Consider the following 26,233-nt stretch of genomic DNA (forward strand, 5'->3'; position numbering starts at 1 on the left):
TCAGGTGACATTGTGAACAAGAAGCGGGCAGCATTATATCCTGCAAATGTAAACATTGGAACTTGTTTGAACGATTGACTGAACAAGAAGTAGGACTGAGTGGTTTGTAGGGTCTAAAGTTTTATATTTTATTTTTGAATGCAGTTTTTTTTGTACATAATTCTATGTTTGTAAGTTCAACTTTCATGATAAAAGGATTGAACTACAGTACTTGTATTAGATTAATTGAAAGATACTATTTTTACAGTGCAAATTTGTACTAAAATATAAAGTGACCACTGTACACTTTGTATTCTGTGTTTATAATTGAAATCAAAATATTTGAAAATGTAGAAAAGTCAAAAAATATTTAAATGATATTCTATTATTGTTTAATGATTAATCATGTGATTAATTTTTAATCACTTGACAGCTGCTCTCTATCTATCTAGTTTCTAAAACTAATCCATGTACCTGTAGCTGAAAATGCACCTTTAATTTAAAAGTATCTTGTCACTTTTTTGGAGGTTTTGAGAAAAAAATGACATTTTATTTTCCTCTGCTGGTATTTTGTGTGGGTTTTTCTAATACTGGAGCAAGAAGGGGCACAAAATCTGCACTACAAAATATCCACAGAGACTCTCCATCTCCTTCACCAATGTGTGCATGAATCTTTTCCTTTTTCAAGTTCCACAAGCAGCAAAAGATTCTGCTGCTGCTTTCCCCTGCCTGCTCTGAGCCTTTAGCTACATGCTGCTCAGACACAATTTAGAATGACAAAGTATGAGATTGATTCTGGGTGCCAAATTAGTCCAATTTAAAAAATAAATCCTTATTGCAGTTTGAATGTGCCATGTGTGAGAGAATTTAGCTTCTTATTTAAGTATTTTTTATAAGATACAGTAAAAAGAAAAAGAGGTTATAGGGTAGGTAAATCTTTTTTGGGTGCATCATCGTGTCAATAGTTCTGTAATGACTTGGCTGAGTTTGATAGAAAGATTATAATACATGCTCATAGACTATCAGAATGGCTTCCCCCAGAGTCCTGCAGCACGTCCATAGTGATACTACCTCTTCTGTCATTCACACAGAAGCAGGATCACATCAGTTTTCTCTTCTTTAATATACATATATATATATATATATATATAAAAAATTCCCCTCTCACCCCGGCGGCCCCAGGCGAGAGATGTTCGGTGCCAGTGCTAGTGAGCCTTGTTTCAGCAGTCTCTAGGGCTGTTCAGATGGGAGTCAGGTCCTTGTATTTTTTCAGTAGCCCCGAGTCCTTATCCAATCTTCTACACCCCTTCGTGTTAGTTCCACAGCTGCTAACTTTCTCGAGTTGCCTTGATCTCTATCCTCCCAACCTCATTTTCCAGGTGGGTACATTTACTGATCGTTCTTTCCTTGATTGTGTAGGCAAGCAATCTAGCGATTACAGAGGCGTAGCGTATACCATTTCATTGTTTGAGTTATGAGTGAGTGAGGATTGGTCCATTGAGGCCTCTATTGCATCTTCTACATACTATATGATGGCTGACTTGTCTCTCCTGAGCCCTTTAATACGATCTCGATGGATGTGACTGTAGCTAGTTTCTCCATATCTTATGCCCATATCAGCGCTGTGTCTCAATGAGGGTGGTGCAGTGAAGTTCTCAGCTTCAGTGTAGTGGCTGCACATCCACTTGTTCTTCCCAGGTCTTCTTGAGTCTGGATTGTAATGTTGGAGGTTGTCTATCTCAAGCTGACGAGAGCAGCTTTCTCTTACTAAAATGTTGAAGCCCATTGGGTAACTAGCTTGTTCTCAGTTAAGTGTGATGTTTAAGGTTTTTGTCCATCTACAGTCCCCAATCGTTCCATATTCCCCGCTCATTAGTCTACTGTGTGTATGTCATCATCAATTCCAGGTTCTCTCGTCTCACCATCGTAATGTTGTTCCAGATAGCCCATTTATCGTCGATTGTCCTGGTTCTCAACATCTGCGCGACCCTGTAATCCGGGTCATGTCGAGGCCGGCATGACTCTCCTTAGTCTGTTCACTCTCATACTTTAGGTAGGCGGTGAAGCGTTAGCGCGGGTCTTTTTGCCAAGGCCCCTACTGGAAGTGTGGTTACCTAACGTGAATTTTGAACCCGGTCTCTCGTATCAAAGGTGGTCTTCCTCGTATCAAAGGGCGGCGACTCTTAACCACTTCCGCTATCCAGGTCGCCTCATTATACTCGTATAATATTACCTAGTATATATATAATATATATAGTATAATATATATATTTATAATATATATAATATTGATACTATATATCTTTATATATTAATATATATACGTACTATCTATTATAGTTATACATATATATATATATATATATATATCATATATATTATATATATATATATATATATATATATGAGACATGGTTTCAATGATGAGGGCTATAATTAGGCAGCAGGTATGCACTCCAATGGCCACGATTGCATTTATTTTTATAAAATATGGCATATTCCTATGCAAAAAAAACTATATTACATCAGTATGTTCTCCATTACAGCCTTCTTTCCCTTTTATTGAAAATTGAGGCTTTATCAATATTTATACTGAAGGGGAAGACTAATGGCCCTTAAAGGATTAATAGGTGTTTTAATGAATGGTTAATCAATTGCTATAGCCTCCAGCAGGCCAATATTTTGCTTATCATCATGGCTTATAAACATAGTACCTTCTATTGATGAGCTTATAACCAAATATAAATCTTCTACTCATGTATAATGAACATTATACTAGCCCTTTATAGAACATTTTATAAATGGAATCTTAATATAAAATATGGCTGACTATTCTGTACCTTTCTTACGATCTTTCCTTCCACCGTTTTTTGCTCTCCCGTGCTGGTGCTGTGCTGGGCTCCAGGCAGCTATGGCACACCCAGGACTAGGCTCCTCCTGGGCAATGCCCTGTGCAGAAAGATCTTGGGCTTTCTTGGGGCACCAGCCCAGCCAGAGGCAGTGGGGGAGGAAGAAGCCCACCAGCCAGCTTGCAGGTGAGCTGAGTGTTCCTGCCAGGGTTTGGTTCTCCACACAGCCTAGGGAGAGAGAGATGCCCCACCAGGGTTTATGGAGAAGTAGTGGGACTGGGGCGGGGGGAAGGAGTAAAGTGAGGAAAGATGCTGGGGAAGGAGGCAGCATGAAGGGTAACATGCAAAGGGCTGATGGTTAGGCAGCAGAGGCGATGCATGGGGCAGTCAGGTGCCCCTCCAGTATCAACAGATACATGTTTTCCCTGCAAAAATTATTCTTCTAGTGTGGAGATGTTGAACAGGACCCTCGTTATCCTGCAAAGAGACAGTGGATGAGTGAAATGGGTGTGGATGGGTTTTTTTACTATTATGTCTAGGGGAGAAAGTGTAACAGCTGACATTTTGGAAAGGTCAGACACACAAAGGAGAAGTGTGTAGCCACTGTCTTAAGAAAGGCGCAACAAGCAAGGAGAAAAGATAAGATTTAAATGTCCGAAAAAGGAAATAAATCCTCCAATACAAAAGTCTGTTCCCATGGCCATGAAAGAGAGTAACTCCCACTCCGACAAACAAAGTATGTAGGCTGATGGAGAAGCACCCATCACTAAGGCTGACTTGAAGGACATGCTGGTAGAAATAAAAAATGTTTGCTCCTGTGGTGTAGTTATTAGGAACAAAATTGGAGAAGGATCACTTATGGTGGAAAATTTTAACAATAAATGAATTTAAAGATGGTATAATCTCATAATGCTGGATGTTATATAGATAGTTTGAGATTAGACAAAGCTTGGTTCTTAAAGTGTTGTTATATAGATAGAAGAAGAGATTCCCCCTTCAGCAGAGAACTAACATGCCCATGAAGAAAGTAAGGAGAGTCCAGTCTAGAAGGGGCATTTGACAATGGTGGAATATACGGGGAGTGAAGGGATAAGGGAACAAAAACAGATGTTAATAAACAATATGAAAAGTTATAACTATTTAATTCTAAATAGTCAGGGGTCAGAATTTAAAAATCTATGGTAAATGAGGATCAGGGTACAACAATATAGGTGTTAAAGAAAGGAAAAGCAACATATGTGGGAGTTTTAAAACCACTCTGTGTGTGATGTGAGCTGTATCTTAAATATCTTATTTAAAGGGGAGGTGCAAATGTAGCAGAGACCTGACAACTTTCTGGAGGCAGTGGGAAGAAGCTGTATGACTATTTTTAACAAAGGGGAATATACTGGGTGAGAGCAGACTTAGTCCTCATGGATGAGTTTATTAATGTCATGACTAGTAGTGTGAAGGGGATGAACAATCCAAAAAAAAAGGAAAAGGATGCTCTGTTCACTGAAAAAGGATTTTCCTAGTATAATCTAGGTACAGGAAACACTTGAAGGAAAATGATGATAAATATCTAAATGCTTCTTGGACACAGCTGCCATGTCTCTCCAGGGCAATCTAATAGAAGAGGGGTGGCAATACTGTTTGCTAAACACTTCCTTTTTATTGTTTCAGCAAAATTCATTGATACAGAGGGCAGATATATTTTAATTAAAGGGTATTTTTGAAAGGTAAACTTTTCACCTTAGCTAGTTTATATGCTCCCAATCAAGGGGAAGCTTCTTTTTATCAGTTTTTTGGAGATTTAAGAGATTTTAGGGAAGGGAATATTATTCTTAGGGCAATTTTTAATGAGGTGTTTAATCCCATTTTGAATCAATGGAATATACACAGAGAGCATTTAGGAGGAGGAAGTATAAATTTGGTGCATCACCTAGAAAATGAGGATCTGGTTGATGTCTGGTTGGAGATGAATCTGAATGTCAGGGACTATACATGTTATTCTGCTACTAATGGATCTTATTTCAGATTGACATGATTTTTGTTTCTAGGACCAGGGCTAATTTGGTCTAAAAAGATAATCTGAGTTACAACTTGGTCTGATCATGCCCCTGCATATATCAGAATAAAAGATTGGTACTCAGTGGAAGAACAAAGGGCCCAGCAGTTGAATAGAGCTTTGTTGTATGACCCCCTTAGAATTCAAGACCTGGAAGAATTTTTTTCAGAATATATAGAAGAAAATGAAGAACGGGATGCATACAGGTGTTCTCTGAGATGCTGGAATGGTAGTAAATGAGCAATATCCTTATAAATAAAGCATCATACATGAAAAAGATGAGAGCTCTTGAAGGAAAGAGTTGGTTAAACACCTTTGTGTTTGGAAAGGTAGATATAGATCTATAGGATCTAAAAGTGTATAAGAAAATAAATGAGATGAGTGGGAAGATTAACCCGTTTAAAAACAGGTAAGATTGTGCAGACACTTAGATGTAAAAAATAGTATGAAAAGGGCAATAAATCTGATAGGCTTTTAGCCATAAAGTTAAAAAATAAACAGGAAAATCAGCCATCCCTCTTATTAGAAATAAAAAGGGAGACCTAGTAGGTTGCTCCGTACAGATCTCTGAAACATTTGCTAACTTTTTCAATATTTTATATGCTTCAAACCATCCAAATTCTAAACTTATAGATATTTGAGAAGTGTGAAATTACCTCAGTTCTCAGAGGGTGATGTGGCAACTCTTGATAGGCCAGTTTCTTCAGAGGAAGCTGAAGTTGTAATTTAAAATCCAATAAAACTCCAGGTCCAAATGGATTTTCTGGAAAGTATTATAGAGCTCTAATGCAAGTGTTTGACCCTATTTTAACTGATTTTAATGATATATTTCAGAGTATGAGATTATAGATTCATGGAAAGAGGCAAAAATTGTGGTCATTCCTAAAGAAGGAAAAGATCTTACCAACTGTACATCATACAGACCTATCTATTTAATGTGGATGCTAAAATTTATGCTAAGATGCCAACAGACAGATGGAGAGACGTCTTGCCCAAATATGTTTATCCTGTTAGTCCTCCTATTTGCTCTGGCAACGGAGTTATTTGCAATAAATGTGAGGAACAATCCCTTGGTAAAAGGCATCCAAATGCCTACTGGATTAGATCACAAAATAGCTTTCTATGCTGACAATGTCTTGTAACACTTGCAGGATCCAGAAGACTCATTAAAACTTCTAGAACAATTGACTTTGGAAGTTGGACAGGTATCAGGCTTCAAAATAAACTATGATAAATCTGAAATTTTGACATTAATATTCCTGAAACGGTCAAAGCAAACTGTTATCAGCTACATACATTTAAATATGCAAATGAATCTTCAAAATATGTAGGAATAAATATTGTGGAAAAGTGTAAAAAACTGTACAGGCAGATTACACTCCAATGTGGATTAAAATAATAGGACTCTGAGGAAACTTCTTGGCCTCCGTAAAGATTAACATCCTCCCAAGTTGTTGTTTTTGTTTCATTGCATCCCTGTTGCTGTCCCTGACATGACATTACAAACATGGCAGGATGTGCTATTAATATTCATATGGTAACATAAAAGACAAAGGTTGAGTCTTAAAGTTCTGTATAAAGCTAAAAAATGGAGTGGGCTAGTTTTCCTTAATTTAGCTGCTTATGCATCACAATTAAAAGATGTGATCAACTGGGTTATCAGTAGAGTATTCACACACTGGGTAAAACTCGACAAGAGTGAAGCCCAGATATAGCTATTGCTAGTGATTGTTGGGGTAAAAAGAAAGTTAGGTTGCCTAAATAAATAAATAAGGTGGTCTGGATGAAAGGATTAACAGCTTTGGACAATTTTTTTAAAAATTCCTGTTGCCAAGGCCCTCTCTCTTAAATACGTTCAATAATAACTGGAAATTTTATCCTTAGGAAATATCAAAGTGACAATTGGTTCCGAGTACATGCTTAAATTACTCAGTTTGGACAGCTGTTTTTGGATGTGAAATCATGCCAAGAGATATGTAATAGGATTAATCATATAAAGATTATATAAATATCTATAAATTATATAAAGATTCTATAGTTTCAGTATTTACAAGTCAAATATTTTATTGTGAAATCGGGATGCAAAGTGGTTTTATCTACAATTTTAACCATCTTTGAGTAGTTAACCCAGGATGAAGCTGGGACAAAAAGTTAAATTTCTAAGACGTATACAGTTTTGATTGAAAAAGATGTTAAGAAACAACAATCCAGATGAAAAGTTGGGAGAGGACTTTTGACAAATAAATTGACCTGGATAAGTGTAAGGGAAAGGGAATATACATCTTCAATTTGGGTAGCTTATGAAGAATTTTTTATGAATTACCATATACCTGGCATTTGACAGGCTAACCTCTACATCCCAGCATTTGGCCTGAATAACTGGGGCAGGCACTAGACAAATGCACAGGTGCAGTAGTAGGGAATTGTTCTCCTTCCCGTCTCAGCTGTAAAGCACTAGAGAGCCCATGTGGGCCACTTGATGTCCCTCTCACTGTTTTTTGGTGGTGATAGAAGGATCCATACAGATGTGGAACCCTAGGTCCTATACCCACCCTGCCATTGGTGTGTTTATTCCCTATTCCTTCCGGCCCTCTTTGGGTTAGCATTGAGGTGCTTGCAGGACTTCCCTATTACATAACAGAAGATGCCACACACAGTCCACACATCCAGGCATCCCTTGAGCAGAAGAACCACACGAGTTCCACACTATGGGGTCCTCCTCAACTATGGAACAAAGGTCTCAGTTTGACCCACCCAGCTCTCATTTACTTTATTGGGAACCTTACTCATGCATTCAGTGGCAGAATTTCTCCTTTAGACAGTCTTTGCTTAGCTATTATTTGACTACTTGAAAATTGCCTTCTATTTTGGCTAATGACTAACTTTACTGTATAGATTTTTTTTTTTTAAATAAAAAGAACCTCAGTTAAACTAACCTATTAAGCTATCTGATGCCCCAAGAGAATAGTGGAAGAACAGAAATTCATAACGTGGTGAACATGAAAACTGTAAGACAAATGCTCCATACTCCCAGGTCCTAATTCATTAATGATTGCATGCATTATTCATGCAAAACTTGAACAGGCTTCTTTCAGGAAAAATTGCTTTAAAGTACATATATTGAGGAAAGCAGGCACTATTGCTATTTTTAAATCATGTTTTTTCCTCTGTCTGTTTCTCTCTCCATTAGACATCAGTGGTGCAGGCAAGCAAAATCACAATGCCCCATAGCATTGTGATTAATAAGTGAACTTGCAAAGGGGAGTTAAAGGAAGTATTCCAATTAACTCATTTGGTTCTTGCTCTATGGGCTCTCGAAGAGTAGGTCTACACTTATGGCAGCAAGTAGAGTACAGACACTCCATGCCCCACTGTCATAGGTATAAATAACATTGTAGAGAGTGAGGTACTGCTTAGGAGAGTAGAGTTTCCTATATGCCTGAACCTTAGGGTATATACCCTACATGACTCTTTCCATGCCCAATCACTGTCTTCCAAGTCTACAATTTTTAGCAGTGTAGTTTCCTGCTGTCTCCCTGCTTCCCTGTCAGAAGACAGCAGAGAAAGGCTCTGGCATTGGAGAGCTGACAGAATCTCCTACTATGCATTGAGGCTTTCACTGCCATGGATAACTACGCATAGCAGTGAGTGTGGACACAGCCTGCCTTTCACAGCGGCGTGTAGCTCCACATATTTCCCCACACTGGCACCAGTGAGAACCTAAATAGGTTATCTTTCTAAAGAACATAATTTTTGACCTCATCATAATCATATAAGAATGGCCATACTGGGTCAGACCAATGGTCCATCTAGCTCAGTATCCTCCATTCTGCTGGTGGCCAATGCCAGATGCTTCAAAGAGAATGAACAGAAAAGGGCAATTTCATGTGATCCATCCCCAGTCATCCAGTCCCAGCTTCTGGCATTTGAAGTTTAGGGACATCCGGAGCATGAGGCTGTGACCCTGACCATCTTGGCTAATAGCTTGTGATAGATCTGTTTTCCATGAACTTATCTAATTATTTTTGAACGCTTTCATATTTTTGACCTTCATGACAACATTCCATGGCAATGAGTTCCACAGGTTGACAGTGCTTTGTATGAAGAAGTACTTCCTTTTGCTTGTTTTAAACCTTCTGACTATTAATTTCATTGGGTGACCCCTAGTTCTTGAGTTATGTGAAGAGGTAAATAACATTTCCCTGTTCACTTTCTCTGCAGCATTCATGATTTTATTGACCCCTATCATATTCCCCCTGCCCCATAGTCCTCTGTTTTTTAAGCTGAACAGCTCCAGTCTTGTTAATCTCTCCTTATATGGAAGCTGTTACATACCCTTAATCATTTTGTTGCCCTTCTCTGCCCCTTTTCTAATTCTAATATCATTTTTGAGATGAGGCAACTGCATATAGTATTCAAGGTGTGGGAGTAACTTTATATAATAGCATTATGATATTTTTTGTCTTATCCTTTTCCTAATGGTTCCTAACATTCTGTTAGTTGTGGGGGTTTGTTGTTTTGTGTGGGGGGTGTTTTTATTTTTTTTTTGTTTATTGCCATTTCATTTTGAGCACGTTTTCAGAGAACTATCTATAATGACCCCATCATCTCTTCCTTGAGTGGGAACAGCTAATTTAGTGGAGCACAGGAGCTGGTCCATAGTTTTAAATTCGTAAATGGGATTATGTTTTGCACTGTGCGCTACTTTTATATTTATCAACATTAAACTTCATTGTCATTTTGTTGCCCAGTCACTCAGTTTTGTGAGATCCTTTTGCAATTCTTTGCAATCAGCTTTGGACTTAACTATTCTGAGTAATTTTGTATCGTCTGCAAATTTTGCCACCTCACTGTTCACCCCTTTTCCCAGATCATCTTTAAATATGTTGAACAGCAATGATCCCGGTACATTTCCCTGGGAGACCCTTTCATTTATCTCTTTCCTTTGTGAAAACCGATAATTTATTCTTATCCTTTGTTTCAACCAGTTACTGATCCATGAGAGAAGTTTCCCTATTATCCCTGCTTACTTTGCTTAAAAGTCTTTTCTGTGGGACCTTGTGAAAAGCTTTCTGAAAGTCCAAATACGCTGTCAACTGGATCATCCTTGTCCACATGCTTGTTGACTCCCTTAAAGAATTCTAATAGATTGGAATCTATTCCCTTACGAAAGCCTTGTTGATTTTTTCCCAACAAATCGTGTTCATCTGAGAGTCTGATAATTCTGTTTTTAGTATAGTTTTAACCAGTTTGGTTGGTACTTAAGTTAGGCTAACTGGCCTGTAATTGCCAAGATTTCCTTTGGAGCCTTTTTTAAAAATAGAAGTTACATTAGTTGACTGCAGTCATCTGGTACAGAGACTGATTTGAGAGACAGGTTATATACTACAGTCAGTTATTCTGCAATTTCATATGAGTTCCTTCAAAACTCTTGGGTGAATACCATCTGGTCTTGATGACTTCCTACTTAGTTTATCAATCTGTTCCAAACCTCCTCCGTTGACATCTCCATCTGGGACAATGCTTCAGATATGTCACCTAAAAATAATGCGTCAGGTGTGGGGATCTCCCTCTTATCTTCTGCAGTGAAAACCGATACAAAGAATCAATTTAGCTGCTCCACAATGGCCTTATCTTCCTTTAGCACCTTGATCATATGGTGGCCCCAATGACTGTTTGGCAGGCTCCCTGCTTCAGATGTACCTTTTTAATTATTTTATTTGAAAGGATGTCTTTTCGTCTCTAACTGCCTCTTTTACTCTGTTGTTTAACCGTGGTGGCATATTTTTTTTTTTGGTTCGTTTGCATGCATTATTTGGGGTATACATTTAGTTTGAGCTTCTATTGTTGTTTTTTTAAGTTTCCATGCAATTTGCAAACTTTTCACTCTTGTGACTATTCCTTTTAATCTATTTAACTAGCTTCCTTATTTTTGTGTAGTTCCCCTTTTTAAGTTTTTGTCTTTCCTCCTACAAGGCTGTTTAAATTTATTATATTATGGTTGCTATTGCCAAGCAGTTCAGCTATGTTCACCTCTTGGGCCAGATCCTGTGCTCCAGTAAGAACTGAGTCAAGAATTGCTTCTCACCTTGTGGAGTCCAAGACAAGCTGCTCCAAGAAGCAGTCTTGATGATGTTTAGAAATGTTATCTCTGTATCCCATCCTGAGGCCACATATATGCAGTCAATATGAGGAAAGTTGAAATCCCCCATTATTATTGCATTTTCTGCCTTTGTAGCCTCTCTGAATCTGAATATTTCACCATCACTGTCACCATCCTGGTCAGGTGGTCGATAGTATATTCCTACTGCTGTACTCTTATTGTTCAAGCACAGAATTTATGTCCATTGAGATTCTGTGGTATAGTTCGATTCATTTAAGATGTTTACATCATGGTTTTAAGACACAGGCCCATGTCAGAGCTGCACCAACTCAGGAGCTCCCCAGAGCCTGAGGGAGTGTGCACATACTGCCACACTTTAGGAGGATAAAACATGTCTCCTCCCTGCTGCTATCCTGTTCCACTGGTGATATGGCTTTTTAAACTGGTTTGCACTACATGGGGCGCTAGGAGACAGCAGTCCTATACTTCAGCTGTGCCTGGCCATAGAGATGGGTGCCAAAGGACAAAAACCTATTTATTCCTTCTCTCTGCTTGCTTTCGCTCACAAGGGCTGAAAAAAATAGTCCTGTGTCATTGATACCAGACTTGGCCATTAATATACAATAGTTTAAAACAGGGGTTTGCCAGCAAATGGGCTTTGCAGGTTGAATATCCATTGTAAGCCAATAATTGTCAAGCTGTGGCCCATCCCTTGTCTTCAGAGTTCTTCCTTGTGGTCTGCAGAATTAGATGAGCTGGGGTGGGATGATTCCCGCCCCCCCCCCCCCCCCGTGTTACTCTCTGCACCCGCAGGCCACAGCTCACCTCTGCGCCGCTTCTTCCGAGTGCCACTACTCACTTCTTCCCCCCCCCAGCGCTTTCGCGTGGCAAGCCTAGGAGGGAGGTGGAAGAAGGCAAGTGCAGCGCGCCTGGGGGAGGAGGCGGGCCAGGGATTTGGGGAAGGGACAGAGTTGAGGAGGGGGCACAAGCAAATTTGCCGCCTCTGCAAATTTGCTGCCCTAGGCCTAGACGATAATATGCGGTTGGCCAGCAGCAGTGCAGAAGTAAAGGTAGGAGTACCACAACCCCCCCTACAATAACCTTGTGACCCCCTACAACTCCTTTTTGGGTCAGGACCTCTACAATTACAACGCCATGAAATTTCAGATTTAAATAGCTGAAATCATGAAATTTATGATTTTTGGTATCTTATGAGCATGAAATTGACCAAAAAGGACCATGAATTTGATAGGGCCCTACTTATGATAAAGTGGTCCATCGAATAAAAAGAGTTGTACAACTTCTTTTTATGGGCCCTGCGCTGTAGGCACTTATGCACTTGAGTAAGTTTACCCACATAAGTGATTCTGCTGAAGACAGTGGGATTACTCCCAAGAGTAATTTACCTAATCATTTAAGTGTTTGTAGGATTAGACCCTAAAAATATTTTATGTATCTTCTCCCTCTGCTCCCACTGTCACGTCTAAGTTTTGAAATATATCATTTTCCTAGTGATTAGAAGGGATAGTTGTAGGCACTTGCTGTTTTTCTGGTTTCTGACTTTGTGACTGCTACCTCAATATGACAGTGTGTGACCTAAATAAAAAAAAAATGTTTGAATAATCATTGGAATGTATTTGATATCTTATTTTTAAGATGATTTTTATTTACCTATGATTTGTGATTTCTTTGGCACTTATTAGGGCTTCAATTGCACACGTGTATGCACACACTGAGTGGGTCCTCTGTTCCTTTTAGTAGTCCACCTTGCATTTTGTTTAAACAAGCTTTCTATTAAATATTAGAAATGTTCTCACAGAACCCTGTTCTACATAAAAAAAGGTTCTTCTTTTGGTCTCTAAAGCAGCCTTTTATGAATTTATTTGGTTGCTGAAGTCAGTCTCTAGACTACTACTATATATTGAAATCCTGCTCATGTGATTATTTACGTTAAAAATGAACCTTCAGGATTTCTGTGTAATGTGAATGAAAAATACTATACAAAGGCCGGATATTAATCTTCTCACATGCGCATATGCACACACATGCATGCACAACAGCTTCTGTAATAATTATCCCTGACTAGACCATGCATGGGCAAGGGACACTGTGGGATACTAGTCAGAAGAGGAGGTTCTAGTTAGGGAAACTTACGAGATTTCTAAGTAACACATCCCCTTGGTGGATAATGTTTAATTAGCAGAGGAAACGAAAGCAGTGTTATAAAGAGACATTGAAAACACTGAATGTCTGACCTAATCCCGTGGAAAGATACCAGAGACTGAGACACTCTAAGTCATGCTGAATTTGGAGTTGCAGTCAACAAATAGAAACGTATGGCTGTAACCGCCACCTAAGATCAATATTGAATCAGTGGTATAACTTTTATCTCCCACTTGATGAATAAAAATTTTATTTTATATTTCAGATTTTTAAGAATCACACTTCATTTAGGGAATAAGGATATTATAAACAAATAGTGTTCTGTACCATATCCACTGCTATGCACTGGCTGCTTTGCCCTACTCTAATGATGCAACGTATGGCTCAGTCAGCCATACAAGCTGAGCTTACGGTTCTTTTACATTGCTAGAGCAGCACAAAGCCACTGGAGCGTGCCAATTAATCTATCTTCTGATTTATGAATTGGGGAGATTTTCAAAGGTACAAAAAGGAATTTAGGTACCCAACAGCCATTGACTTTCAATGGGAGTAACAAATGTGGAAGACATTTGGGGCTTGGTCTTGCATACACTTTTTCCACTATCAACTTTGTCAAAAAGGATGCAGGATCATGCCTTTACTTTATATTTGGCAGTTTATTAGCAGGCAGTGCCACAGGTCTAATATTAAGATTTACCATTCTTACCAAATCTTATGTTTCTTGTGACATAATTTCCAATCTTAATGTGATTCTGTAGATGACCATGTGTAAAAGAGGGAAGCAGGAAGAAATGAAAAATATATGATCGCTTCTGTCACAAGTGAAGAGGTGGAGTGAAAACTAAACTGGAAAACATCCTTTCTAAGTGCTAATTTTTAGGGTTTTTTTTTATCACACAGGAAGGGGCGTCTGAACAGATTTTCAGCCCGAAAATGGAGCTTTTTTTGTACTGTTAATCTGTGACAGTACATGGGGAGATGAGAAACCCTTTTGATTTTAAACACAGGATAAAAATAAAAGGAGTACTTTTAAGGGTCTGAGTATTTCCACATGGGTTTATTATGCTACTTTTTATTCCAAGCCCGGCCGTGTAGAAGGAAGCAGTAAATACTTCTCTGTGCATTGTAATTTTTGAAAACCAGGTAGTAACCAACTCTGTAATTTAAAAATTACAAGCAAATTCCTTTGTTCTAAGGAGTAATTTGCAGACCTGGTACAATAGGGAATAATCAGGCTTGCAATACTTCATAAAAAATATACACAGATTTCAAAAACACAATCAGTGAACAAGGAAGCTGGGAAGGAAATCAGGACTGGCTTCTTCAATAGTTGCATATGCAAGTTCAGGAAAAAAAGGAGAATTCAGAAACTTCCCTCATCTAGTATATATGTTACAAGTGATGGTTTAAATGGGCCAACAGCCTCATTAACTTCTCTTCTTTTTCACAAGCAGCTCCTTTTCATTGTCATCACTAACTTCTACTTTAGGATGGGAATTTTCTGTCTCATTTCTGTAGTATTTTTCCCAAATGTGTTCTACTTTCCTTTCCCCTCCTTCTAGTGATCACTGCTAGTACTCCTACTGATACAATCTGTAACAAATAATGGAATCATCAGGCTCTAACTGGAGTCAAGTGCTATGGGAAAGCTACACAAATATGCAAATTTTGTAATTCTAACTGCCGCATCAAGCTATAGAGCCTGACTCTGATAATGAAGCACTGAAAGAGATGCTAGAATGGGAGAGAGATGAAGATTCCGGAAAGAAAAAATAGAACAAACCTAAAATAAATTTTGAAGAAAATCCGCAGAAATCACAAGTGTTCTCACGCAAGAGCAGCAGTTGGGCCCTGATTCAGCGAAGTACTGAGGGACATGTTAAAATTCATCCCAATTTAGCAAAGCACTTAATCTCATGCTGTGTTAAGCCAATTGAAGTAAAATGGACTTAAACAAATGCTTAAAATTAAACGTGCTTATGTATTTTGCTGAATCGAAGCCTGTGCTGTGTCTACACTACAGACTTTACAGCGGCACAGCTTGTACCGCTGCAACTGCACCTCTGTAAGGTCTCCTGTGAAACTGCTCTGTGCCAATGGGAGAGAGCTCTACTGTCAGCGTAATTAAATTACTCCCAACGAATGACCATCCAAACTGGTGCTTATGTTGGTCAGGGGTGTGTTTTTTCACACCCCTGACTGACAGAAGTTTTATCGACAGAAGTGTTAGTGTAGACAAAGCCTTAGTGATGACAAGGAAAAAGAACTACATGTGAAGATGAACTTTGAGGCTAGTGCTGCTGTTGGTGTATTCAAAAATTCATATGCATCAGTCTTACCTTGCAACACATCTCACTGTTATAACCTTGACTTTGCTGAGAAGAGACTGCATTTGGGCTAAATTATGTAGTGGATTATTTTATGTGAAAAAGTGTTCACTACGGAATGGAGAACAGTACCAAACTGTGACCAGAATGGGATTTGAACTCTGACAACAAAGGTTTGCTACAATTTGTGGCCATGTGTATCTTAGATTCACATTAGGAAACACATATGGTCTGACTTTCAGAGGTGCTCACTACCAGGAGCTCCCATTGATGTCTGTGCAGCTGCTCATCTCCCTTAAAAGTCAGGGTAATCCAGTGACCTGATCCTGCAAACATTTTACTCAGTTACATTACTCATATGTAACTTTGCTCATATCTGCTTAATAATCCATAGGTTTGGAGTCTAAATGGTGCTCATAACTGATATGTGAACATGCCACAAAGACAAAAGGGCAAGAATGGATATGGGGTACAGCTGTAATAGCCAATAATTACTTGGCTATTCAGTGGGTGCAACAGCTTTCTGGGTTGTTGTTTTTTTTTTAAACTGAAGTATAAATACACTCCTTTTTGGTTGGCTCTGTTACATGAGTTAAATATAATATTCTTCAGTTAGAGGATGGGGAGGTTGGCTCCCTCCACATTGTCTCATTAATGGTTTCATTCTGCATATTATGCTTCACATTAGTTCTGTAGATATCAAGGCTTCCTGACTTCTCCTGGGCAGGCTTCAAGATGTGCAGCTTTTGGCTACTAATTTCTGACTGTGCTAATTGTACTTTTTCACCTATATATTCCCCATTGATTTTAATTAGACTTGCTTAACAGACAGATTCTTCCTATACTCCCACAATTCCTTTTCTCAATTGTGGCAATACTATTCTTGACTTTTTGTAGAATATGGGCCAAACTCTGGTCTCCTTTACTCCAGCAGTAATCCAGGGTAATTCCACTGACTTCAATGGAGATACTCTTAACTTGCTACATTACAAGTGCGAGCTGAATTTGCTTGTATAATTGACAGTTGTAGATATCTGAAGGGAGCGGAGGGAAGGAATCACAGAAATTTCCAAAAACAGTGTTGGATCCTTGTCCTTAATGGATTTTATATCATTAAATAATGCATCAAGTGATGATTGTGTGACAGGAAAATTACAATTCTAAAGACATGGAAACGAGAATTGGACATTCGTAACGATCACACTTGCTGACAAGCATATATTGTCATTGTGGAAATCTGTTAGGGTTTTTCTTTTCTTTTTCTTTTTTTTTTCATTTTTTGTTTTTTATTATACCACAAGAGGGAGATTTCTAAATTTACATTTCCAACATTTTTTCTTTTTTTAAACAAAAAGTAGTTGATGGAATTTTGAGGATATGTGATTAATCCCAGACACTGTTGCCTTTGGTCAGTGATCAGTAGCAATTTATTTTCTGAAATCAAAAAGGGAGAAAAAGGCTGTATTTTCCTGTCTGAAGCCATGAGTTATAATGAATTGTTTTTCATTTGAGCAAAGGCATTTGCATTTTTATAGGAAAGTGATTTTTGCTTCCCTTTCTTCTGAAATAGGGATATTTTGAAGTATACAACACTTACATGTATTCTTATTTGTATCAAACTCTAAAATTCAGCTTTCACAGGTTAAAGTGACACCAGCTGTTGTTTAATGGGCTCTCACTTTTATTCTACAGAAAAATGCAAAGGAAGAGGAAGAGCAGGTTCACATTTTGATTCAGCTCGGAGGCGGAGTAGAGCTGTCCTTTATCATATCTCTGGACACCTGCAAAGAAGAGAAAAGAACAAATTAAAAATTAATAATGTAGGTGTAATGCACATGTTTCATTTTCCCTCCTCTTTTTGGCACATATATTCCCTTGCTGCTGAAAGAGCAGCAGATGCGCTCACTAGGTTTACTAATTATTTTTCGTTTTCTTTGACACACGTATTTGCACAGTTGTTTCTTTTAACGAATACACTGGAAAAGGTCAGCACATACATAAGAGAAATCCGTAATCACAGTGTTGTCATAGCAAGACGATTAAAGTATATGCCAGTGCAGTGCAGAGCAGCAGGTAGATAGCTTTGGCTGTGGTATTTCATTTGCAGTTTATGAACCAGGACAATGTATTTAGTCATGTAAGTACAGATATTTTTATCAAAAGAATAGGCCTTCTGAAATTTCTCAACTTAATTTTAACGTCCAGTTTTCCCTGTATAATTGCTTTTAGTATCTTTTGCTAGAAGATCCATGAATAGATTAAAGTAATAAAAACCTACACGCTACAAGAAATTGAGAATGCGATTTCTCTGAGAATAACCTTTGATTTGAATGTATCAAACTTGGTGCAATACATAACTTGATGTGCTTGTACTTTAATTGCAGTAAAACTCTCTCTGTATTAAGAAAATCCTGGTGCTTATCTCTAAGTAACAATAACTGACAAGTAAGTTAATAAAATACTCTGTGGATGTTGTATTTTTTTTTAACTTTGTCAGTTTTGTTCAGCATCAGCCTTCTATCATTATATTCTGACTCCCCTTCCCAGAAGGCAAAATATAAAATAACTAAGTTCTAGGGAAAGCCCTTAGACTTTTTTATTTTTAATATAAATTTTAACCAGTAAATAAAATAGCTGTTACCATGATTCCCCATATGTCTACAATCTCCTTCCTATCAATCAATCCCAAAGCATGTCTGTATGCAACACTATGACAGACATTTGCCAAAGTGGTACTCAGAATCTCAAAAGCCAAATCCTTAGCTGCAGTAGACCAGCATCACGCCATTGACACTGATGCTTATTTACTCCAGCTGAGGCTTTGGACCCAAGTCTCCAATACCTTTTGAAATTTAACCCCAACTGGGGGACTCCTTTGTTCCCCCACCTCCGCACGGGTGAGTATTCAGAATCTTGTAGAGAACACTCTTTCCGGGAATCTTAAAGCAATGGTACTAGTTATACCTGTCGCATGATACTCCATTATGCCATATCAGCACATTTAGTCTCTGCTGCTATTAAGCAGGACTCGTGGGCTGTGCCTTTGCTGCCTCAGCCCAGTGAATAAGGCTGACTGCTAATTAAACCTTTACAAAGGAATCCAATGTACATGATCCTAAGAGAAACAGAAACAAGACTAATTACTTATTTTATGTGCAGGGCCATGATATTTCTCATAATTCCTTAAACCTGAGGGGCCATAACACATCACTAACCGTAATCATATCACTGATATCCTGGAAATAGGTGTGGTAATTGCACAGTGTTGTGGGAGGGTGTCATAAACAGATAGCTAAGGGTTAATGTTTCTTTTACCTGTAAAGGGTTAACAAAGGGAACCAAACACCTGACCAGAGGACCAATCAGGAAACTGGGATTTTTAAAAGCTCAGGGAGGGAATGTTTGGGTGTGTGTCCCTTTGTGTGTGTCTTTTGTCTGTCTCTCGGCTATGAGAGGGATCTTTCTATCTTCAAGCTTCTAATCTTCAGTTTCCAAGTTGTGAGTACAAAGGTAGAAAAACAATAGGCTTTTATTGTTTTTTTGTATTTACATGTGTGTAGTTGCTGGGATGTTTAAATTGTATTTCTTTTTGAATAAGGCTGTTTATTCATATTTTTCTTTTAAGCAATTGACCCTGTATATTGTTATCTTGATACAGAGAGCATTTTTATGTCTTTTCTTTCTTTTTATATAAAGCTTTTCTTTTTAAAACCTGTTGGATTTTCTTTTCTAAGTGAGGCTCTAGGGGATAGAAATCCCTGTGCCAGGATTACGGTCTCTCTCAGGGAAAGACTGGGAGGGGGAAAAAGAAGGAGGGGGGAAGGTAAATTGCCCTCTCTGTTTTGTAATTCAAGGAGTTTAAGTACAGTAATCTTCCAGGATAACCCACGGAGGGGAAGCCTGGGGAGGAAGTAAAGAGAAGACAAGGGGAGGGGGGTTATTTCCCTTTGTGGTAAGACTCAGGGCATCTGAGTCTTGGGGTCCCCCCAGGGAAGGTTTTGGGGAGACCAGAGTGAGCCAAACACTGGAAATTTTTGGCTGGTGGCAGCGCTATCAGATCCAAGCTGGTAATTAAGCTTGGAGGTTTCATGGAGGCACCCACATTTTGGACTCTAAGGTTCAGAATTAGAAATTATGCTTATGATAAGAGGGGAATAAGGAACTTACATAAAAGCTGGACAGAAGTGCTGTCCTTGCAGTCATGGAAATGCAGAGACTGCTCCTTTAACAACTCCCTTTGGCACACCGCAAAGGGCACAGGAAAAGGTGAAAAGTTAATAGAGCCATCCCACTCACCCACCCAAACATGATAGGTAGCAGCTCTGTTTGGCCATAGAAGGGGGAGTATGCCTCACCTTTTAAAAAGGCTTCCTGGTGTATGAGCAAATTCTGAGAGGCATACTCAGAGAGGCAACTATTATGGTGCTCTGCTGGGACAATGCAGCTCCTCGCAACCCTAAACAAGGGTCTGTGCCTAAATGGCACAACCTAACCCTTAATGATTTGGTCAGTGACCACTGCGACAACATTGCCACTTCGAAGGAGGACTTACATATTCTTTAGTGCCCACCCTCAAATACTGAATCTTACAACACAAGGAAGTATTCTGATTAAAGTAATGCCTCTGATCAAGCCACGGGCTGGAAGCAGACCACAAAGACAAGCCCCCCTAATTTATGTGCTGTGGTGATAGGAGTCAGACCTGGACAGGGGAGTGGATTGGGACAATGAGCCTAGCAGGGAGACTGAGCCTGAAGGCTGGTGGTGGCAGGGAGGGAAATTGGGACTGAGAGTGGGAGTGCAGGGGAGAGTGGGACTGGCTGGGCAAGGAGACTTGGCCTGCAAATGAGTGGAGTGGGGGGAGATTGGACAAGGGCTTTGGAGGGAGAATTGGGACTGGCTGGGTGAAGAGACTGGAGCAAGGAGTTGGTAAAGGAAACAGTGAGAATGAATGAGAAATCCAGGGGTGAAGACTGGAACTGGGAGCCAGGGGAGATAGATATAGACAAGGATGGGTGGAACTTGGACTTGCTGACAAGGAGACTGGAGATAGAAGCTGGGGGAAACTGGGAATGACTGAACAAGTGGACTGGGAGTGGAGGATGCACCCTGGGACGGAGCAGCCAGAGGTGGAGATTAGGACTGACTGGGTAAGGAAACTGGCACCAGGCTGAGAAGCCTGAGGATTGGACACTGGGACTGGCTAGCTGAGGCTAGTAGGACAGGATTGAGGAGCCAGGGTGGGAAAAAGACATGATTGAGAGAGAATCAAGTAGGAAGGAATGGGGCACAAAGAGTCAAGCTTGAGAACAGGCGGAAGAGTCTGCCCTCAAGAGCATCTCTGTCCATCTGGAGCCTGGGTGCTCAAGGTTCACGAATCTCACCATTCCTCTACTGTCAGCAAATATCTGTGAAACCCACTGGCAAAGTGTCTCATCACCTTCGAGTGCTGGTTCACATCTAGGATGACAATCTTCTACTGCAATCAGTAACTCTCTGTTAGCTCAAATGACCTTGGTCTGTGTGGCAGATGTAAAGGTTTCAACCCTGCTGATTCATGAGTGTCAGTATGATTCCACATGATGAAATTTTACTTTTTCCACTATTTTAAACATGCAGAAAATTACATACCCTAAAATATGTTAAAAGAATGCTAAGGTTGCAAAGTCAAGCACTAAAATTAGGAAATGTCAGAATTAAGTTGGCTGTTTTACCTTAATTCACTCCCCTTGTGTGTATGCATTATGATACGGTCTTTAATTACGTGATCCCATGCTGTTTTTTTCTACAGGATGCCTCATTCAATGCATGTGATGAACCTGCTCTGGGGATTTGTGAGGGTTGTGTAAAGAAGGAGGCTGTTGTCTGTAGGACTCTTGCTTCATTTGTTGCAGTAGTTGGAAGATGTGTAGTGAATGAGGCAGGGCATTAGAGGAAGAGATTGGAGGATCTCATGGTTAAAGCAGTTGAATGCTGCCCTGGACAACTGGATTCTATCCCTGCCTCTGCCACAGAGTTGCTGTATGATGCTGGGCAAGTGACTTAAAGCCCTCTCACAGGTGGTCCCCAATTGTGTTTTTCATTTTCTGCATGCCTGACATGAGACCTTGGGATCAGATTTACAGAAATGCTGAGTACTCACAACTGCAACTGAAGTCAATGGGAACTGCTTTGAATATATTAGTGATATATAATGCTATATACTCTGAAAAATCAGGTCCAGGGTAGCTCAGATTGGGTGTTCCAAATTCTTGCAGGGGTACTGGAATAATTTGTATAATGGACTGCTGACAGCCATTGAACCAAACTGTAAACACCATATATGATGGAAACCACTCCAAACCAGTGGGAGTGGCAGCACCACTACTACCAGCACCTTTGAATTAATGGGTACTTTTGACCTTAATTCATCTGCCTTAGTTCCTCATCTATAAAATGGGAATTATACCACCCCCTCACCTTTACGGAGCATTATGAAAATAAAGTAATGTTTTGTGAAGCACTCATTTATTAGTGATGATTGACCTAGATAGGCCCATGAGGAAATTAGTAATTCTTTTTTCAGAGCAGGGTACAAATAGTATGCAAATAATAAATAAAGGCCTGGGATCATACATTCAATAATTGGGCAGAAAAAAATATTGAACAGCAGCTAATTTAGTGAGCACCGTGCACTGAATGAGGCAGGTGTCCTGTGGAAAAAATAGTATGTGACCATTTAATTAAAAATATATTGTGGTGAATACACACAATTAAAGTTGCACAGGTGAGCTTAAGTCTGGCATTTGCTCACTTTTGGGAGCTTGACTGCAACCATAATGTTCTTTTAAAGTATTTTTTGTGTATGTAACATAACATTCAATTTGAAAACCACACAAAACAAAACTCATTAAAGTTAATTTCTAAACAAAATTTACAAACAGATTTTGAATTTTATCAGCTTTTATTTTGCAGCAACTGAAAGTTCTCGATGTGGAAGTAAGGTGATATTAAATGAAAAATATGGCTTTGGATGTGGAAAAAAAATACTTTTTGGTCAGACTTAGTCTCTAGAAAGAGAAAGATACAGTTCACTTGACTGAAGTCCTAAAATAGCTGTATATTAATGATCTCTAGTTTAATATTTGGCCAAAGAGCCAAAATATTCTCAGTCAATTGTAATACTCTGTGTATACAATGGGTGCTTAATCCAGCGTCTTTTTTAAACTTAGAGCAGATATCTAAAATAATGTACCCGAGGTATAGAGTCATAGGTTATAAAACCAGAAGGGACAACTATAGCATAGGCCACAGAACTTCCTTGAATTAATTTTCTGTTTGAAATAGCACATATATTTTAGAAAAACATCTAATCTTGATTTTTAAATGTCCAGTTATGGAGAATCTGCCACAAGCCTTGGTATATTGCTATAGTGGTTAATTATCCTCACTATTAAACAAGTTTTGCCTTATTTCTAGTCTGAATTTGTGTAGCTTCAGCTTCTAGCCTTTGCTACATTGAAGAGCTTTCTATTAAATTTTTTTGTTCCCCATGTAGGTATTTACCGACTGTAATCAAATCACCCTTTTCCCTTCTCTTTGCTAATCTAAACATACCAAGTTCCTCGAGTCTTTCACTATGAGATATGTTTTTAATCTTTTAATCATTGCTGTGGTTCTTCTCTGAATCCTGCTCCAATTTATCAATATCCTCCTTGAATTGCATGCACCAGCACTGGTGATGATGTTCCAACAGCAGATGCACCAGTGCCAGATACAAAGATATACAACTTGCCTGCTTCTATTTTATATTGCCTCTGTTTATACATCCCAGGATCACAACAGTCATTTAGGCCACAGCATCACACTGGGAGCTCTCGTTCAGCTGCGTATCCACCATGACTTGCAAGTCTTTTTCAGTCCACCATGCTGAAAGTATGGCCTACATACTTATGGTTTATGGTAGAAAAGAAGGAAAAGGCACCAATTGTTAAGCCTCTACAGTCTAGAGCATAGTTAGTTTGGTTTAGGGTTTTTTTTATACACATGGAAGGATCCTACCAGCTACCCAAGTAACTAATCAATTTAAGAAATCAAGAGGCTTCAGTGAAAACATCAGAAGTGTATTTAGCTACATGGAAAATTCCAGTGCATATGGATAACATATTTGAGAAGTAGCAGAATGTCAAATGCCTTAGGATTTATGCTATATTAGCCATTTTTGGACACTGTCCATCTGTTCGATAGGTTAGTATCGCAGCTGGTTTTAGGCACAGGCAGTGCTTCCATTCCTCCCACATTATTTTTGACTCACTGAAAATAAATATATTATAGTACCGTTTTAGTTACAAAGGATCATTACACTGAGCTATGGAGCTGTAGAATTGTAGCGTAGATGTTTGGGCTCAAGCTGGAGCCCAGACTCTAGGACCCTCACAGGATCCTAGAGCTTGGGCCTGAACATACACGCTGTAAATTGTACAGCCCCATAGCCCAGGCCCCGCAAACCTAAGTCAGCTGACTTGGGACAGCCATGGGTGTTTAATTGCAGTGCAGACTGCCCTCTGTGTACTGCAAAGCTTGGGGGAGATATTGTGGTCTGCACTATCCCACGCTCAAGGTTGTGCTCTAAAGGCACACCCTAGCCCTGAATGAGAAAGCACATTTGTGTATCAATAGAAGGACTTAATTGACTATATTCACAACTAGAATTGTCCGAGAGCCTGACTTGTCAAAACTGTGATTTTTTTCCCCCCCAAGCTACAGTAGCTTTATTATTCATAGCAATATTACAATGGTAGCTCTAAGGCACTGCTGATCACATTACACATGCTTCATTGTTCCTTGTCTTTCCCATTGCTTTGTCAGTTCCTAGAAGAAAAAAATAATTCAGGAAATTAAACAGTGAACTAAGATTTGTGAAAAGATGAAGATAAGAACGATAGCTCTTATAATCAAGAACTTAAAGCAGAGGAACAAACTTGGTTCTTGTCAAGCTCAAGATTCTTCCTGCTTAGGGAAATAATTTCAACAGCTGTAGTGCAATATAATTAAACTCATCCAGGCCTATGACAAGGACAAACAAGACACTGCCAATAGCTGTGAAAAAACACAAAAGAAGAAAGATTTTTAGAGCAGCATATTGCTGTACACACATATAAAAGATAATCCCTGCCATTAAGAGTTTATAATCTAAATAAACAAATCAGACAAATGGTGGGAAGGGAAATGTAGGGATTGATCTAAGGGTCATACAGCAGGTCAATGGGAAGAGAAACTATGTCTCTTGACTTGTGGGCTAGTACACTATCTTAAAGATCATACTGCCTCTCAAGCAGAATTACGAACGTTTATTAGACTTCCCTGGAAATTCCCCTGGGATGGGGCTAGTCCAAAATAATGCAAAAAGAATTGCAGAGGTCAAGTATTCCAGGCCAGTGGAATCAACTGTGCCAGGGGGGCATACCTCACACACACACTCTCTCTCTCACTCTCTTTTTAACAAAAGAAACATAAGCACGGAACTTATGTATCCTGCAGATCTTTTTCCCCTAGCAGAATATATTATTCTGCTGGGGAGGCACTGCAATTGCACCTTTCACCCACCATGGGCTGCTGTGGTGCCAGAAGAAATGGCAGCTGGCTCACTGCTGGAGCCGCCAGCTGTGGAGAGGGAGGAGGAACTTTGGCATTGCTGCTTCCACTCCTCCCCCCACTTCTACAAAGATTCCAGCACCCTTGCTGTGATCCTTCCTCTGATGCATCAAGAATGACTGCTGTTGAAGATAGGACACTGGGCATGGGGGTTGGGGGCATGCTCAAGAAGGTAATTTCCTTCTAGGTCAGAGTGGCAGTGACCTTGTTTTTTTTGGTTGGTTGGTTTATTTGCCTTCCTCTGCAATGGTGGGTGCAGTACTTATCGGTGTATCTCAATCGATTTCCTGACACTACAAGGGCCTTTGGGCATCAGTGCACTTCAGTCCCTCCTCTTTTCTGCCTGTGACACATAATAGTTTAGTCTCCTGCAGTAATACCTTCGTCTAATTCAGATTGGTAGGTGTGGCATGTGGGTGGCTGGGCGGTGTTGGTGGCCTGTGATATATGGAGGTCAGACTGGATGATCTGAAGGTCCCTTCTGGACTTAAATTATATTTGGTGAGTGGGGAAAAAAAAACAACCCCACAGGTTAAGTAGCTGCAAAAATGGATTACTATTGCAGAGTACAAAGCTAACCTAGCAAGTTCTATGAAATAATTTGAGTAATTGTAGCAAAGAGACAGAGCTAGTGCAGAAGAGGAGTGGGAGAAAGATCGTGGAGAAATGGTGAATTCTAAGTTAGCATCAGTAAACATAAAACAAAAGGAGCTGGAAGAGAAGATGCTTCTCAAAGGAGAACTAGAACTAATACAAAGAGGAACATTTTAAACTGATTTAAAATTAACTGACAACAGTCTGGACTTAGTGGAACATAGGAAAACAGGATGAAGCTGTTGAAAACCAGAATAAAGCAAAAGCTCAGCAACCGTGGAAATTCAGCCCTTGATCTTGAAGAATGAAGAGGCTGAGGATGGAAAAGACAGGAATATGAGCATTCTCAGAGAAACTTGCAATGATAAAGGTTGTGTCAGACAAAACTAGTTTGATTATGCCTGCAGATGAACAATTGTTATTCACCTGTTATGCTCATATCAAATAGCTTCAGAATCAGAAGCAACCTTGGCTTGCTGAATGCACACCAATTTCTACAGTGTATTTTGTGAAGCTTTTCATTATCTGTACTTCAAGC

At 39.3% G+C, this 26,233-nt stretch overlaps 1 protein-coding gene across 1 annotated transcript in view; it reads left to right on the top strand.

Moving 5' to 3' along the window:
- The window catches only part of KCNH8 (potassium voltage-gated channel subfamily H member 8), a 375,624-nt gene that overhangs the window by 172,370 nt on the left and 177,021 nt on the right, over nucleotides 1-26,233 (top strand). The window contains exon 4 of the mRNA XM_075062450.1: nucleotides 17,161-17,288. Coding sequence (XP_074918551.1) covers nucleotides 17,161-17,288 — 128 coding nt within the window. The remainder of the gene's footprint in view (nucleotides 1-17,160; nucleotides 17,289-26,233) is intronic.

The sequence above is a fragment of the Chelonoidis abingdonii genome, chromosome 2 (genome assembly GCF_003597395.2).
Source record: "Chelonoidis abingdonii isolate Lonesome George chromosome 2, CheloAbing_2.0, whole genome shotgun sequence".
NCBI classification, from domain to species: Eukaryota; Metazoa; Chordata; order Testudines; family Testudinidae; genus Chelonoidis; species Chelonoidis abingdonii.